Source organism: Anguilla anguilla, chromosome 11, assembly GCF_013347855.1.
Source record: "Anguilla anguilla isolate fAngAng1 chromosome 11, fAngAng1.pri, whole genome shotgun sequence".
NCBI classification, from domain to species: Eukaryota; Metazoa; Chordata; class Actinopteri; order Anguilliformes; family Anguillidae; genus Anguilla; species Anguilla anguilla.
The window spans coordinates 41,860,643-41,875,642 of record NC_049211.1 but is presented as its reverse complement, the minus strand read 5'-3'; the positions used below and the strand labels follow the sequence as shown (position 1 = coordinate 41,875,642).

The 15,000-nt window shown below is 48.5% G+C and overlaps 1 protein-coding gene across 7 annotated transcripts in view; it reads left to right on the top strand.

Moving 5' to 3' along the window:
• tead3a (TEA domain family member 3 a) overlaps positions 1 to 15,000 on the top strand; it is a 71,291-nt gene that overhangs the window by 40,120 nt on the left and 16,171 nt on the right. For all 7 annotated transcript variants that reach the window (XM_035382569.1, XM_035382568.1, XM_035382570.1 and 4 more), the window contains exon 4: positions 13,872 to 13,936. In XM_035382569.1, coding sequence (XP_035238460.1) covers positions 13,872 to 13,936 — 65 coding nt within the window. The remainder of the gene's footprint in view (positions 1 to 13,871; positions 13,937 to 15,000) is intronic.

Sequence of the window (15,000 nt, the reverse complement as noted above, 5' to 3'; positions counted from 1 at the left end):
GCTTCATTGCTCCAGCACGAATTGAGAATTTCTGTCTCTTGTTTTTCAGTTAAGTTTTTATTTTTTGGATTTTTATGTTGGTGTGCTGGTGTGGAGGTGAAAACCTCACCTTCTCATCTCATTAGTTATCTTGTTATCTGAGCAAGTGCCTGGATGCACAGAACAAGCTGAGCTTACTCTTATGCCTTCCTTCATTCCTTACTTCCTTCCTTCCTCCCTCTGTTCCTGTTGTTCATACCTACTGTTTAAGCAGTTCAGCTGAAGTTATTTTCTTAAGGCTGCAAGTGCAGTGTTGGATCTGAATTTATCGGCCCCTGGTTCTTGAGCCTGGTCACCTCACCGCTACCTACTGGTTGCTCGCTTTTGATTATTTGAATTCACACTTGGCAAAATGGCAAATTGAATTATGCTTGTCCTTCCCACAGCTTCTGTTCACTTTTACATAGAAGAGCTACCGGCTTCACTTGACTCTGTGTGTGTGCCCACACATCTTGCAATTCCAGAACACTTAATTTCATGGCTACTGGGGCAAATTAAGTTAAAAATAGGTAGTGCTGCCATTTCCTGGCACCGTGTCAGTTGAATGGAGCTGTGTGAGAGCGAGTAGCTAGTGAGGAACCTTGTGCAGAACTTTACCCTCTCTGTCCTTGGCCACTTCAGTCTAGACCACATGCACTTCCACAGGTCCATGGTCGGAATCTGTAGGGTCCAGATGAGAGTTCATTAAAAGCCCTGGGTTTGAACTTGCAACCCCCCCCCCCCCCCCTCCCGGTATGTCACGTCTTAACAGAACCCAAAAGGAGCTTGTGCAGTTATGGGTCGGGAGCAGTTTCCAGCAGCTTTTCAGACTGTTTGTACTGGAAGGACCCTGAAACCAGCGCTGATGCGACATTTCCACCCTGCACCCCCCTTCCCCCCCCCACCCCCCACCTCCAATGCAGAAACTGGCTGGGCTGCCCCCCCCCCCCACCCCTCCCCTCCCCCCCCCCCCCCCCCCCCCCCCCCCAGTGCAGAAAGTGGGCAAGCTGTTTCCTTTGAAGGGAAAGGATCCGTGCCCCAGTGTAAGCCATGGAGGAAACATTTTTTTGGTTGGATGCTCTGCAAAGTAAATGGAACCCCTGCGGTTTCAGTGGAGACCGAATTTCTACCACATCACCCCCCCCCACCCCATCCCACCCCGGGCTTGCTTCTTGGCTTCAGAACAATAAAAAAAAGAATAATAATAAAATGTAGGAGGCAGCCAGCTTTGTTCTTGGTGGAAAAGGCCCTGTTTTCCTACTGTTGGGGAAAACCTTGAGGAGAAATGGGCGGTTAGTTCCGTGTTCAGTTCCAGCGCGTTTGCCAGAGCGTTATATAGACATTTAGACCCCTGGGAGCGCATCGCAGGAAAGGTTCCTGTAGGCTCTCAGCTCGAGTCTGCTTCAGCTGAGATTTTAAGATCGAGGGGTACCTTTCCATACCCGATTTTTAAAATGTTTTCAGATGAATTTTCCCCACCCCTTGGGCTCCATAAAGTCCAGTTACAGTGCCACACACTGGTGTAATCGACAGGATGCTGTTATTGGTCTTGTGCCTGAGGTATATCCATATTTGACAGCCTATACTTGACAAACCACTGTGCTGGGGACTTTTCCTACATAGTATGCTAATCTCCGTCTTACACGTTTGGCCAAGCATTAAGTGTTCGATGTATTTCAATAACATAGACACATGGTCATTGGTGAAATGTTTATTGGGTCAGTAGGCTGGCATTCTGAAATAATGAAAGAGGCAGGATGCAACTGTTCTCAACTAATTATTTAATTGACCATGGCTGATCTGCAGATAGCAGAGAATGCTGTTCGGTGGGAGGAAATCAGAAGCTCAGATTGTGTGTTAGGTCCTCTAATTTCACATTTTAAATAGCTCTGCTCAGGCTGAATCATTGTTTGTTAACGATGACATCACTGCGAGTGGCAAAACTATGGGTGTGTCCAAAACCTCTGAAATCTCATTGGCGCTAATTTTCAGGATCACAATGGCGGACAGTTTGGGCAAACTGCCTTCTCCCGTAGAGCCTCAACGTAAAGAGGCAGAATAGCTAGATAGCCGTTCTGTTTATTTAGCTGCCATTCCAGATAGACATCTATGTTAGCTAGCTGCCTAGTTTGGTAACATCATAAATTTAGCTGCAAACCCAGCTTAAAAGATTTATCATGATCTACAAACTGTGTATTAATTTTCTGTTTCAAGTCTTGACTAATATTGTGTTGCAAAGGTGATAGGCTAACTTATCGTATTAACCCTTTGAAGAGTAGGTTTTTTTGGAATGTTTTTTAAAATTTCAAATCAATGGAGTTCTAGAACACTGACTTATAATTTTGAAAAAAACATTGCAAACAATGTTCAGTTAAGAGTGTTTTAATTATGTATTTGTGATCTTACACCTTCAAGGGTTAATGAAGTTGAATGCCCAAAATAATAAACGACATTAATGAAGAAGTACGACTACATGATTACAATACTTTAATTAATAAACGTACCGTACGTGTATGGATATATGCACACACTTATAGCACATGTTTTTTGGGGTGAAGTTTCTTTACCCATGTATTGCTTGAATGCAATAATTGTCCCGTCTTGAGAAATAACCACAATGACCACAGACTCTCGGTCCTTAGAGACATTAATGTCTGTACCTTCTGACCCCATTTCAACAGACTGAGTTTGATTTTACAAATGACTTCACACGTCCATAATATAAAGCCCCAAACGTAGGAGATTCTTCTTCTTATTATTCTTCATCTTCTTCTTTCCTCCTCCTGATTATATCATCGCAAATGCGCCAGGCCCACAGCTGTAAAATATGTGCGGGAAACTCTATATTTAAAATGTCAAAACTCTATATATAAAATGTATATTTTTGAAATCCAAATAAAATACACCCAACATTTTAGACTGTTCCGCTTTTGGCATTTTCACAGAGTTTAATGTTAGCTACCTTGCTAACGAGACAACTGTGGGTAGGATTGTAAGGATAGGTTTGTAAGATTCAGTATTTTTTTTAATAGGCAATTAAAAAATATGTCTAATTTTTATCTGTATTTATGTGGGGATAATGAGGTATTTGTGTGTATGTATGTACAGTATCAGCATTCATTTTAAGTTCCAAATATACAAGAACATTTGTACATTTTGTAAAATGAACTTGACAACCAATTATAAACATATCCTTTCTGGAGGAATATACTTTCTGTAGGTATTCACCAGCAGTTTTATACATTCATTTTAATGTCTTGTATGAGGCCATTTTTGTTATTTGACACTTTGATGCGACACAAAGTTTGAATGAGCACCATCTCACAGATGGTAAGATTAAAAAACATTATGTAGCATTGCTTGGGAATACAGCTTGTTTACTTTGTGTGAGGTAAGAGGCCAGTATTGTTTCTTGAAACTTGGCGTAATTTTGATATCGATACTTTTAATGGTAGGCCTAGCTTTTGCCAGTTTGAATTGATGACTTACAGACAGTGCTTTGTGCGTGTGAGTAACTTGGCATTTGAAAACATGTTTTTCATCAGATACCATTTTCTTGGCTCAAAGTGCTTGGCCCACTTCTAAGTCTATAATACCGAAATGGATAAATTCTTCAGTTAAAGAAATATATTGATTGCATTTGTAGCATTTAGCCAGACTTTGACCATGCTGCACTAAAACAATAAGCTCTTTTCTTTTTTTATGGAAGATTTTTTGCTAAAGCACGTAATATTGCGCTCGCAGTCTAGTCTAGTCAGACCATCAGTTTTCAATACCAAACCATGTAATTGTCTGATGTATTGTTAAGCTAAATAATCGTAGGCTAAATGGTCAGGTCAAAACGTAAGCTTGACAGATAGAACGTCTCATGTTACCTGGACGGCAAACAAACACTTTATCTTACTCCTGAATTGCAGAGCAACTGATAGTGTTGTTTGCTAAATCCGGTCTTTTTGCTCCAGAATGTTTGAGACTCTCGGGCTGATTTGCGTCCCACTCTCGTGTCAGTATTTCATTTTCATTTGAAAGTTGCTGCAACTTACCTCTGTTTGCACTACGGTGAAAACTTGCTCACTTCACCATTAAGCAGAACTTAATTGACGTATTTATGGCTAGGCTTGTTTTTAAGGTTGCTGCGCTATTGAGTGTTGATTATCGAACCCTCCGGCCTACACGTGAGAAGGGTGCAAACTGAAAGAGGAAAGAAGAAATCAGAATCTCTCATCCCTTGGAATGATTCTGAACACCTTATCCACAGGATAGGTACAGAGGAAGCCTGTGTATCTTTTAACCGCATTGATTATTTGGGTTTCGTTATCTCTTGGTCAGGTCTCCTCTGAAAATTAAGAATAAATCTCTAACTGTTGGTACATTTTCTGTACCGTACTGGCATTTAGCAGGCACTCGTATCAAGAATGAGGGTTAAATCCAGAACGAAGAAAAAAAATATGTTAATCATGCTCAATTGACAACAAAGTGTTTTTGGACCCAGTCGAACTCCGCTCTGCTTGACGCCGGCAAACAAGTTTATCAGGAACAGAAGCGCGCAGACCAGTCGGAGGAGCCGCCGTATCTGAAAGGGATAACTGCGGGGAGCGTGTGGAGGCTGATTGTTTCTGAAACCTGTTGTGCAATTCTCGAGCGGACGGCTCTGTACGAGTCCTTCAGTCTCTCTCCAGCATCTGTGTTTGCATGTGACTTTGCATGTGCATGTATGTGCTCGGTGTGTGTGTGCGTTCCTATGTATGTGTTTATTTATTTATGTGTGTGTGTGTGTGTAGGTGTGTGGTGTGTGTGTGTGTGCGTGTGTGTGTGTGTGCGCCTTTGTGTGTGTAGGGGTGTGTGTGTGTGTGTGTGTGTGTGCGCTCCTGTGTATGTGTGTGTATAGGTGTGTGTGTGTGTGTGTGTGTAGGTGTGTGTGTGTGCGCGTACGCGCGCCTTTGTGTGTGTAGGTGTGTGTGTGTGTATAGGTGTGTGTGTGTGTGTGTGTGTGTGTGTCTGTACCCCGTGGCATTAGTGTTGTTCCACTGGTAGGTTAGCCACGGCGTTAGCATTGCTTCGCTAGCATGTCTAAGACTTCATTCTCAGCCTGGTCTTCACCTCATGTAGTATGAAAGGGAGTTTGTATCGCTCGGAGCGGGGGTGTGGGTTGGGGTGTGGGTTGGGGTGGGGGGTGTGGGTTGGGGTGGGGGTTGGGGGCGGGGGTTGGGGGTGGGGGTGTGGGCGGGGGCGGGTGCGGGCGCGGCACTTGTTTTGAAGCTCCTGGCGTGCTCGGCCGGGGGGAAATGTCAGCGGCTGGACGGGCGCGGCGAGACGCGATCCGCCCGGACCCCTCACGGGACAGGTCACGCTGAGCGGCCGCTTTTTTTCTGCATCGTCGTCGTCTTTTTTTTTTTTTTTTCCCTCCCCCCTGCGGCTGTAAACACCCTATCCGTTTGCACGGAGACATCTGAAGCCCCCCCCCCCCGGGCAGAGCCAAGGCACGGCCCTACCAAGAAGCTTGGGGTGGTGAGGGGGGGGGGGGGGGGGGGTGGGGGGGAGGGGGCGGGGGGCACGATGACTTCAGCTCGCCCGATCCGGGCATGACGTGAGGCCGGGGGCATTTTAACGATCGCCCGGGCCCCCGCCGCTCCAGCTGTCTGCTCCCATGTCCCCCTGACCGGGCCGCAGGAGGGGCGGCCAAATCTCCTTTCGCAAGCGCTTTTCGGCGGAAGGCCTGAGAGACCGCAGAACTTTCCCAAGAAATGCAAAGCGGTCTGGGAAAAAGGCAGGAGCGGCTCTGAAAGAAAGTTCACGTTCTGGAAACCGCGTTTCTTCTCTGTAGCAGCAGCGCTGAGGAATGGCACACGCGCGCGGGCCCTGGTTCGTAGCGCACCTGAGCGTAGCAGCGGCTGGATGCTAGTAGCTCAATTCTCGCCTGCCTGCCCTGAAGGCGGTCGACCCACCCGAGGCCTGCGTTGGCGCTACGAACCCGCCATCGCGCCCGGTCCTACTCTGCGGTGCTGTTTCTGTACGTGACCTCACTTCAGGAGAGAGCCATTGGCTGTTAAATAAAGACTGGCCTTTCTTTTGATGTTCTAGACTTCACCACTTGTCCACAGATCATTTCTCAGGAACATAGTTCTGTAAAGTAATTGGCTTCATTGACTACGTGCAGTCCACTACGGAGACAGTCTTTAGTAAATCCAGAATAAACCGAAACATCGTTGTTTTTTTATAAAGTTAGGTTAAAAAGATTCCCTTGTATGTTCATTTGCAGTAAAACGTGATTTCTGTGTTGTTCATAAGCCACACACACACACACCCAGGATCATTCAGATAGGAGGCTGTTTTCTCTCCTTCGCCACACACACCTGGGATCATTCACAGATAGGAGGCTGTTTTCGCTCCTTCGCCACACTTGGCCTGCTCCAGTGTGAAGCCTCTCGCTCGTGGGGAGGGTGGAAAGTTTTTCTGTGGAAAGTCGGGGGAGATGCGGTGGGCGGGGAGGAAGGGGTTAACCGTGCCTGCTGGAGCTGAGAGTCGGCCTGCGGGCTTCCGGAAATTACCCCGAGCGGGAGTTGAGCAATCTGTGGAGCTGCGGCGCTTTCTGAGGAGGGAGAGAGGGAGAGAGAGGGGGAGGGAGAGAGAGGGGGAGGGAGAGAGAGGGGGAGGGAGAGAGAGGGGGAGGGAGAAGGAGGGGGAGAGGGAGAGAGAGGGGGAGGGAGAAGGAGGGGGGGAGGGAGAGAGAGGGAGAGAGGGAGAGAGGGGGAGGGAGAAGGAGGGGGGGAGGTAGGAGTGAGAGAGAGGGAGGGAGGGAGGGAGAGAGAGAGCATGAGGGAAGAGAGAGGGAGAGGAAGGGAGGCAGAGAGAGAGGAAGGGAGGGAGAGAGAAGGAGAGAGAGAGGGGGAGGGAGAAGGAGGGGGGGGCGGAGAAGGAGGGGGGAGGGAGAAGGAGGTGGGTGGGAGAAGGAGGGGGGGAGGGAGAAGGAGTGAGAGAGAGGGAAGGAGGGAGGGAGAGAGCATGAGGGAAGAGAGAGGGAGAGGAAGGGAGGGAGGGGGAGGGAGGGAGGGAGGGAGGGAGACGGAGGAAGGGAGAGAGAGAGCATGAGGGAAGAGAGAGAGAGAGGGAGAGGAAGGGAGGCAGAGAGAGAGGAAGGGAGGGAGAGAGAAGGAGAGAGTGAGAGGTAGAGGGAGGGAGAGAGAGAGGGAGAGAAGGGGTGAGAGAGCGAGAGCTGGAGGGAGTAGGTGTGTCCAATGTGCTAATCTCCCCACCATACTGCACCTGTCTACTGCCCCAACACGCGTGTGTGTGTGTGTGTTTGTGTGTGTGCGTGTCAGTGTGTGAGTGTGTGTGCATGAGTGCGTGCAGGTGTGTGTGTGTGTGTGCATGTGTATGTGTATGTTTGTGTGTGTGTGCACATGCATGTGTGCGTGTCAGTGTGTGTGCGCATGAGTGTATGTGTGTGTATGTATGCATGAGTGCGTGCCCGTGTGTGTGTGAATGTCTGTGAGTGTGTGTGTGTGTGTGTGTGTGTGTGCATGTGTGAGTGCGTGCCCGTGTGTGTCTGTGTGTGTGTGCTTGTGTATGTGTATGTTTGTGTGTGTGTGTGCCAGTGTGTGAGTGTGTGTGCATGAGTGCGTGCAGGTGTGTGTCTGTGTGTGTGTGCGTGTGTATGTGTATGTTTGTGTGTGTGCACATGTGTGTGTGCGTGTCAGTGTGTGTGCGCATGCCTGTGTGTGTGTGTGTGTGTGTGTGTGCGCGCGTGTGTGTGTGTGCGGGCATGTCTGTGTGTGCGTGTGCGGGCGTGTGTGTGTGTGTGTGTGCGGGCATGTCTGTGTGTGCGTGTGCGGGCGTGTGTGTGTGTGTGTGCGGGCATGTCTGTGTGTGCATGTGTGGGTGTGTGTGTGTGTGTGTGTGCGCGCATGTCTGTGTGTGCGTGTGCGGGCGTGTGTGTGTGTGTGTGTGCGCATGCCTGTGTGTGTGTGCGGGCATGTCTGTGTGTGCGTGTGCGGGCGTGTGTGTGTGTGTGTGCGGGCGTGTGTGTGTGTGTGTGTGCGGGCATGTCTGTGTGTGCGTGTGCGGGCGTGTGTGTGTGTGCACGTGTGTGTGTGTGTGTGTGTGTGTGTGTTCTGAGAGACAGTGATGAGCTGTAAGGGGAGGGAGGGTGGAGGCTGTCACCTCAAATCTGCAGAAACTCCCTTCTGCTTGAGTGGAGTGGTCTCTCTTTGTGGGAATTACATTTCCATGCCCTGATCCTGGATCAGTTTCCTTGCATTGCTTTCGTAGAGTAATGTTAGACTTGTGCAGCTGCGAGCCAATCCTGGATCAGCTGATTTGGGGACAGAAAGATATTTACTTACCACATAGTCTCAGCAGTAATTATAGGTCCTATTTGCTAGATTAGAAGTTCATTTACATTTGGTATGGATGTTTAGGGTTATTCTTTGTGGAATGAGATGACATCCAATCAGATAGTGTCCCATGACATTACTCTGCACCACCACTACATTCGGTTCCTTGGTTTCACCGACAAGCTTTTTGCCCTGGAAGGGAAACTGTGCTGTCAGTATGAACACTGCTGTGTGCCAGTCTGCAGTATTTCTGAACTGTGCCACTCTGTAGCACAGCTTCTTTATTTGCTCCTATTTCTCAGTGACTGGCCTTTGTTAACGACCAGATTGCCTTTAAATGGTATAATACATGAACAATGCACGCTCAAAATTAATGAATGCTCTGAGTTTTTGGGTCCACGTTTGAAACGCGCTTATCTTTGGCTGCATGGATTTCGCAAGAGGTATTTCATCTGCGGTCGAGAGCTGTGGGCTTTCTTTTCAGCGTCCTGTCCTACTTCCATTTGCACGGGCCATTGTTCCAGAGGCTCGAGCTGACTGCACCGACTTGTCAATTCATGGAGCGCGGTTCCAGAGAACTGAACTGTAGAGCCATTGTTGCGCTCGCATGCACAATGTCTTGCAGACACTTAATTGGTCAATAGGGTCATTTTCCTTCACCAGTGACAGATTGTGCCGGTGTACAGCAAGGGCCTGTGTAACAATCCTCATTGGCTAACGCAATTTCACTCTTCATTTCAGTTAAGTGCTTCTTTATCTTGCCTTGCCTCGCCGTTTTCAAAACTTTCAACAAAAAAAAAAAAAAATCTGACTGGCCGTCGTGCCCGAGCTAGCCAGCCCCCCAGCTTCCTTTGCTCGGATGCGGATGCCGATTGGTCGGCTTTTTTGCCGGCAGGAATAAGCGTGCCGTCGGCCTCCGCTAGCCCGAGGCGCCGCGACCGACGAGGACGAGAAGCGGCGGGAGCGCAGAGAAGCACGCCGGTCAGGCGGTTTGTTTTTCCTCCCTCAGGGCCCGGGCGAGCTCTAGGCTCAGCGTGGGGGGGCCCATGGGGGGGAGGGGGGGCGAGACAAGCCCCAGGCAGCTGGAAGTGGGAGTGAGGGGGGTTATTGTTGTCCACTCGGACAGACCGCAGCAGGTGTCCCCCGTCCGTTGGAAGCACACGAGGAAGGGATCGGGGTTGGGTTGGGGTGGGGTCTGTCAGCGGGAACGCGCGAGCGAAAGAGGGGGCTTTGTTTCGCGTCCGCAGATCCGCGTTCTTCCACCCCCCCCCACCCTTGTGCCCGACCCTTGGAAAGCCCGTACAGATCTGCGTTGGGGTCCGCCCCTCGGCCAATCGGACGGGTTCGCGCAGACGTGAGGGGCTGGGTGGAATGCCAGGAATGTGGAGGCGCTGAGGCAGGCGTGTCCGTCCCGGGGGGGGGGCGGGGTCGGGGGGTGGGGGGGTGGGGGGGTTGTCCTGTCCTGTCCTGTCAGAGGGGCTGACTGGGTCTGCTGTAATGGCCTGCTGTACTTGTTTGGTCATTGTGCCGGTGCAGCTGAGAGGAGGCCAGGGGCCGAGGAGCAGCCAGGAGGAGGTGCAGTGTGTTACTCTCCCTCTGGTCCTCCTCTGCTGCTTTTACACACGCGCGCACACACACGCACTCACACAAACACACTCACACAAACACACTCACACGCATACACACTCACAGACATTCACACTCACGCACACAGACACACACACACACGTGCGCACACACATACACTCGTTCGCATTCACACACACCCACATCTGCGCACACAAACACACCACACAAATGCATTTATTTAAATAATTTTTTTGCTTGTTTTGAGAGAAGTCCAATAATCATTGTTTCAGAGGGCCAGTTGTGTCTTTCATTTTTGCATTATTCATAATAAAAAAAAGGCCATCTGGGGTAGTGGAGAAAAGCAGATCACAGAAGGAAAGTGTAGGATTACAGGCTGGATGTGTGGCAAAGATGCGGTAGGCCGGGAACCATTTTGGCTCTTCGCTCCTCACAGCCTCATGCGAATCTCCCTCTGCGTGCGCTGCCCCACCAAACACACGTTTCCAGAAGTTTCCGTGGCCCAGTTTGCCCAGGCTGTGTCCTCGGAGTCTGCTGTGCCTCCAGGGCCTCCGGGGCCACTCGTCTCTGTCAGGGCGTGGAGGTGTTTCGGAGATTCATGACTGCTGAGCTGCACAGCTGCTCTCAAGGTCAGGGGCTGGTCTCTGTAAGCACGCCCTCACACACAGTCATACACATACTCACATACACACACACACTCACATACACACTCTCACATACACACACTCACATACACACACTCACATACACACACTCACACACACACACTCACACACACACACTCACACACATACACACACTCACACATACACACACACACACACACACTCACATACACAAACACACACACACACACACACAGACACACAGACACACATACACACACCCTCACACACAGTCATACACACACTCACATACACACACTCACACACACACACTCACACACATACACACACTCACACATACACACACACACACACACACTCACATACACAAACACACACACACACAGACACACAGACACACATACACACACCCTCACACACAGTCATACACACACTCACATACACACACACACACGCACACACACACACACACAGACACACACACTCACACACTCACACACACACACACACACACACAGACACACATACACACACCCTCACACACAGTCATACACACACACACACACACAGACACACATACACACACCCTCACACACAGTCATACACACACTCACACACACACACGCACGTACACACATACACACACACACACACACACACACACACACTCACATACACACACACTCACATACACACACACACTCACACACACACTCACATACACACTCACATGCACACACACACACACACACACACACTCACACACGCACACTCGCATACACACACTCACACACATACACACACTCACACACACACACTCACATACACACACACACACACACACTCACATACACAAACACACACACAGACACACAGACACACATACACACACCCTCACACACAGTCATACACACACTCACATACACACACACACACGCACACACACACACACACACTCACATACACACACACACAGACACACACACACTCACACACACACACACACACACACTCACACACTCACACACACTCACATACACACACACACACACTCACATACACACACACACTCACACACACACACTCGCATACACACGCACGTACAGACATACACACACACTCACATACACACACACACACACTCACATACACACACACACTCACACACACACACTCGCATACACACGCACGTACAGACATACACACACACACATGCACGCACGTACACACACACACACTCACACACGCACACGCACATACAGACATACACACACACACTCACATACGCACGCACATACAGACATACACACATACACACTCACATACGCACGCACACACATACATACACACACTCACATACACACGCACGTACAGACATACACACACACACACTCACATAAGCACACACACACACGCACGTACAGACGTACACACACACACTCACATACGCATGCACACACACACATGCACACGCACACACACATACTCACATACGCACGCACACATACACACATGCACGCACGCGCACAGACACTCACATACGCGCACGCACGCACATACACACACACACCCAGACACACACACACTCACACACGCATACACACACACGCACGCACGCACACACTCACATACACACTCACACGCTCACATACACACACACGCACACACACACACATACACACACCCATCCTGTCTCCCCTGTCACCACCACTCCTCCTTCTATTTATTTTGCCTGTGGGAGGACAGTGATTAATCAGAGAATCATTTACACGTCCAGCCCGTCGCAGATAGGGAGATAGTGCTCTGTGTAGAGCTGACGGACGTGCTCAAAAGCAGCCCGAGAGTCCGTTAGTCTGTGTTTGACGTTTTACTCCCCGGTGGATCAACGCGCTCTGTCCGTGCTCTCGCTGGTCAGGTCTGTTTCTCATACACACGATTGCCGCCAAAGCAGATCAATATGTTTTTGTTTTCCCCCCTTTTTTCCACCGTGACTGCGTTTCAGATGTTTGCTTGCAGGTCTTGAATGCGCATTCTAGAGCGTGGATACTCAAATCTGGACCGGGAGTCCAAATCCGGCCCTGTTTTTTTCTTTTTCCCCCTGGTTGTTAACCTAACAATTAGTGCAACTTATTGGCCGGACCGTCTTCACTCCTGACTCCCAGGTAAAGGGAGGGCGGAAAACCAGCGGTACTTGGACCTCCAGGGCCGTGATTTGAGTGACAGGGTTCTGGAGTGTTCTGTCTTAATAGAACGGTGTTCCAGATTTCAAGTTTTTCCGCTTCTAAATAATAACAATAACAGTAATACGAAAGAAGTTTAAATTGCACCAGTTCTCTTAGAGGTGAATTGGAAAATAGCCCCTCCCTCTTAGTCTTGTGACACTGAGAACCTGTTTTCTCTTAATTGTAAAAGCTTTATAGAGCTCTATTCAAAACAAAACCTTTGTTTACCTTCTGAACAGGAATCATTTGAATAAAATTGCAACTTGTAAAAACCTGTCGTGTGTTCTGCCAAGCCAATTTTTTAAGGTGTCAAACCTGAGCATGGGTTTAGAATAGAACCAAAAATGTCTAACTTTCAATATTGAATGAGTTATGTGGGGCAAAATGCACTGTTGAAAATGCAGGTCCTTCTTGCGGTTGCTTTTGTAGATTTTTAAAATGTAGTATTTCCTGTCGTCATGTACAGAGTGGTACCAAGAAGTTTACATGAAACTCTTTTCAATAGCTTGTACTGCATTTATCTTTCGGTTTTTGGACCATTTCGTTCTGTTCAGACATGGAAGTTTGAGTTTCTTCAGCCGCAAGTAAGAGGTGCAAAAGTGCTCTTTTAGTGCCACCTTGTGGCCATTGCACGGAATGGTGTTTGCCTTTGGATTCCATTAGCCTGGGGATGGGAAAAAGCATTTTAATATAAGTTCATACACCTTTAGTTGATGGAGGTGTATGGATAGTTTTCAGTAAGTCTATAGTTAAAACCCTGGCACAGTGTCGATGGCATCTGCTATGGTCTCGCTGTATAAGTATGGACGGAGTGTAGCACAGTGGGTAAGGAACTGGGCTTGTAACCGAAAGGTCGCAGGTTCGATTCCCGGGTAAGGACACTGCCGTTGTACCCTTGAGCAAGGTACTTAACCTGCATTGCTTCAGTATGTATCCAGCTGTATAAATGGATGCTATGTAAAAGTTGTGTAAGTCGCTCTGGATAAGAGCGTCTGCTAAATGCCTGTAATGTAATGTAATAAGTCCGGTACTTTCTTTTCCACGTGCGGCCTTGTGTAAACCGCGCGCCTCTTTCTCTGTTGCAGGGCGGAATGAGCTCATAGCGAGATACATCAAGCTACGCACCGGGAAGACCCGCACAAGAAAACAGGTAATGACAGCATGTGGTTCTTTTTTTATTTTAAAATTTTGTTCTGTCTGTTAGCATTTTCCCAATAGAAGTGTCCTATGGACCGGCCGCTGAATCCAGTGACAGTTTTTCCATATTTATCCCTTATTTCAGCTCTAATAAACACTATATGGTGCAGTTTGGGGGGGGGGGGGGTGGAGGTAGTTGGTCTAATGTAGCTGTTAAGGGTGGCGGTTTAGTTCAATTAAGATTGTGGCGGTAAATATGCTCACGAAACACCACTGAATGACAGAGTTTCTTGTCTCATGAACTGATCCAGAGTCAGCATCGAGGCAAACGTGATATTGGTGGGTGTAGGGGGAACCAGAAAAGCCCTGGTCCTGGTGTCTGTAGGGCTTTAGATGCGGGACGGACCTTCGTACAGCGCAGCATGGTGGTGCGGTGGGTAGCTCTCACACCTCCCCGCACGAAGGTCCTGGGTTTGAATCTCGCCCTTTGTGTGTGGGGGTTTCACGTTCTCCCCGCGTCCACCTGGGTTTCCTGTGGTCATTTCGTGGGTTTGTGGGAAAAGCGGCCCCGTTTACCTACCAGCCAATCACAGTGCGTGAATCCAGCATTGATATGCATGAGCTCAACATGAATGGTTCACTCTTGGAATTTGAGCCCAGGTTATTTATTTATTTATTTTTTGTTGTTTGTTTCTTTGGCATGACATGTTATAAAGTCTGTGGACATTTAATTTCTGTCCTGTGTTACATTTTTCGAAAAATGAAATGATTTTCTAAACCTATTGTAGAAATAAGTACAGAAATAATCATCATTTAATCTTATCTGAAGTCCGGCTTTTTATTTTTAGAACTACTCAATTGCAGATGAGTTTCATTTTAATCACCCAGAAATGACATGATGATCCGGTGGTGGCTGAAGCCTGCAGACCTTCACATTGTTTCTTTGGTTGGTCCCTCTAATCAATATCAGTTGGACGGTTTATGTGAATGAGACAGCTGCACAGTATTGGAGCCGCCTGTGTATGTACAGGATGACCTTTCGATAGAGCCGGTTCAGTATTGCATCACACAGGACAA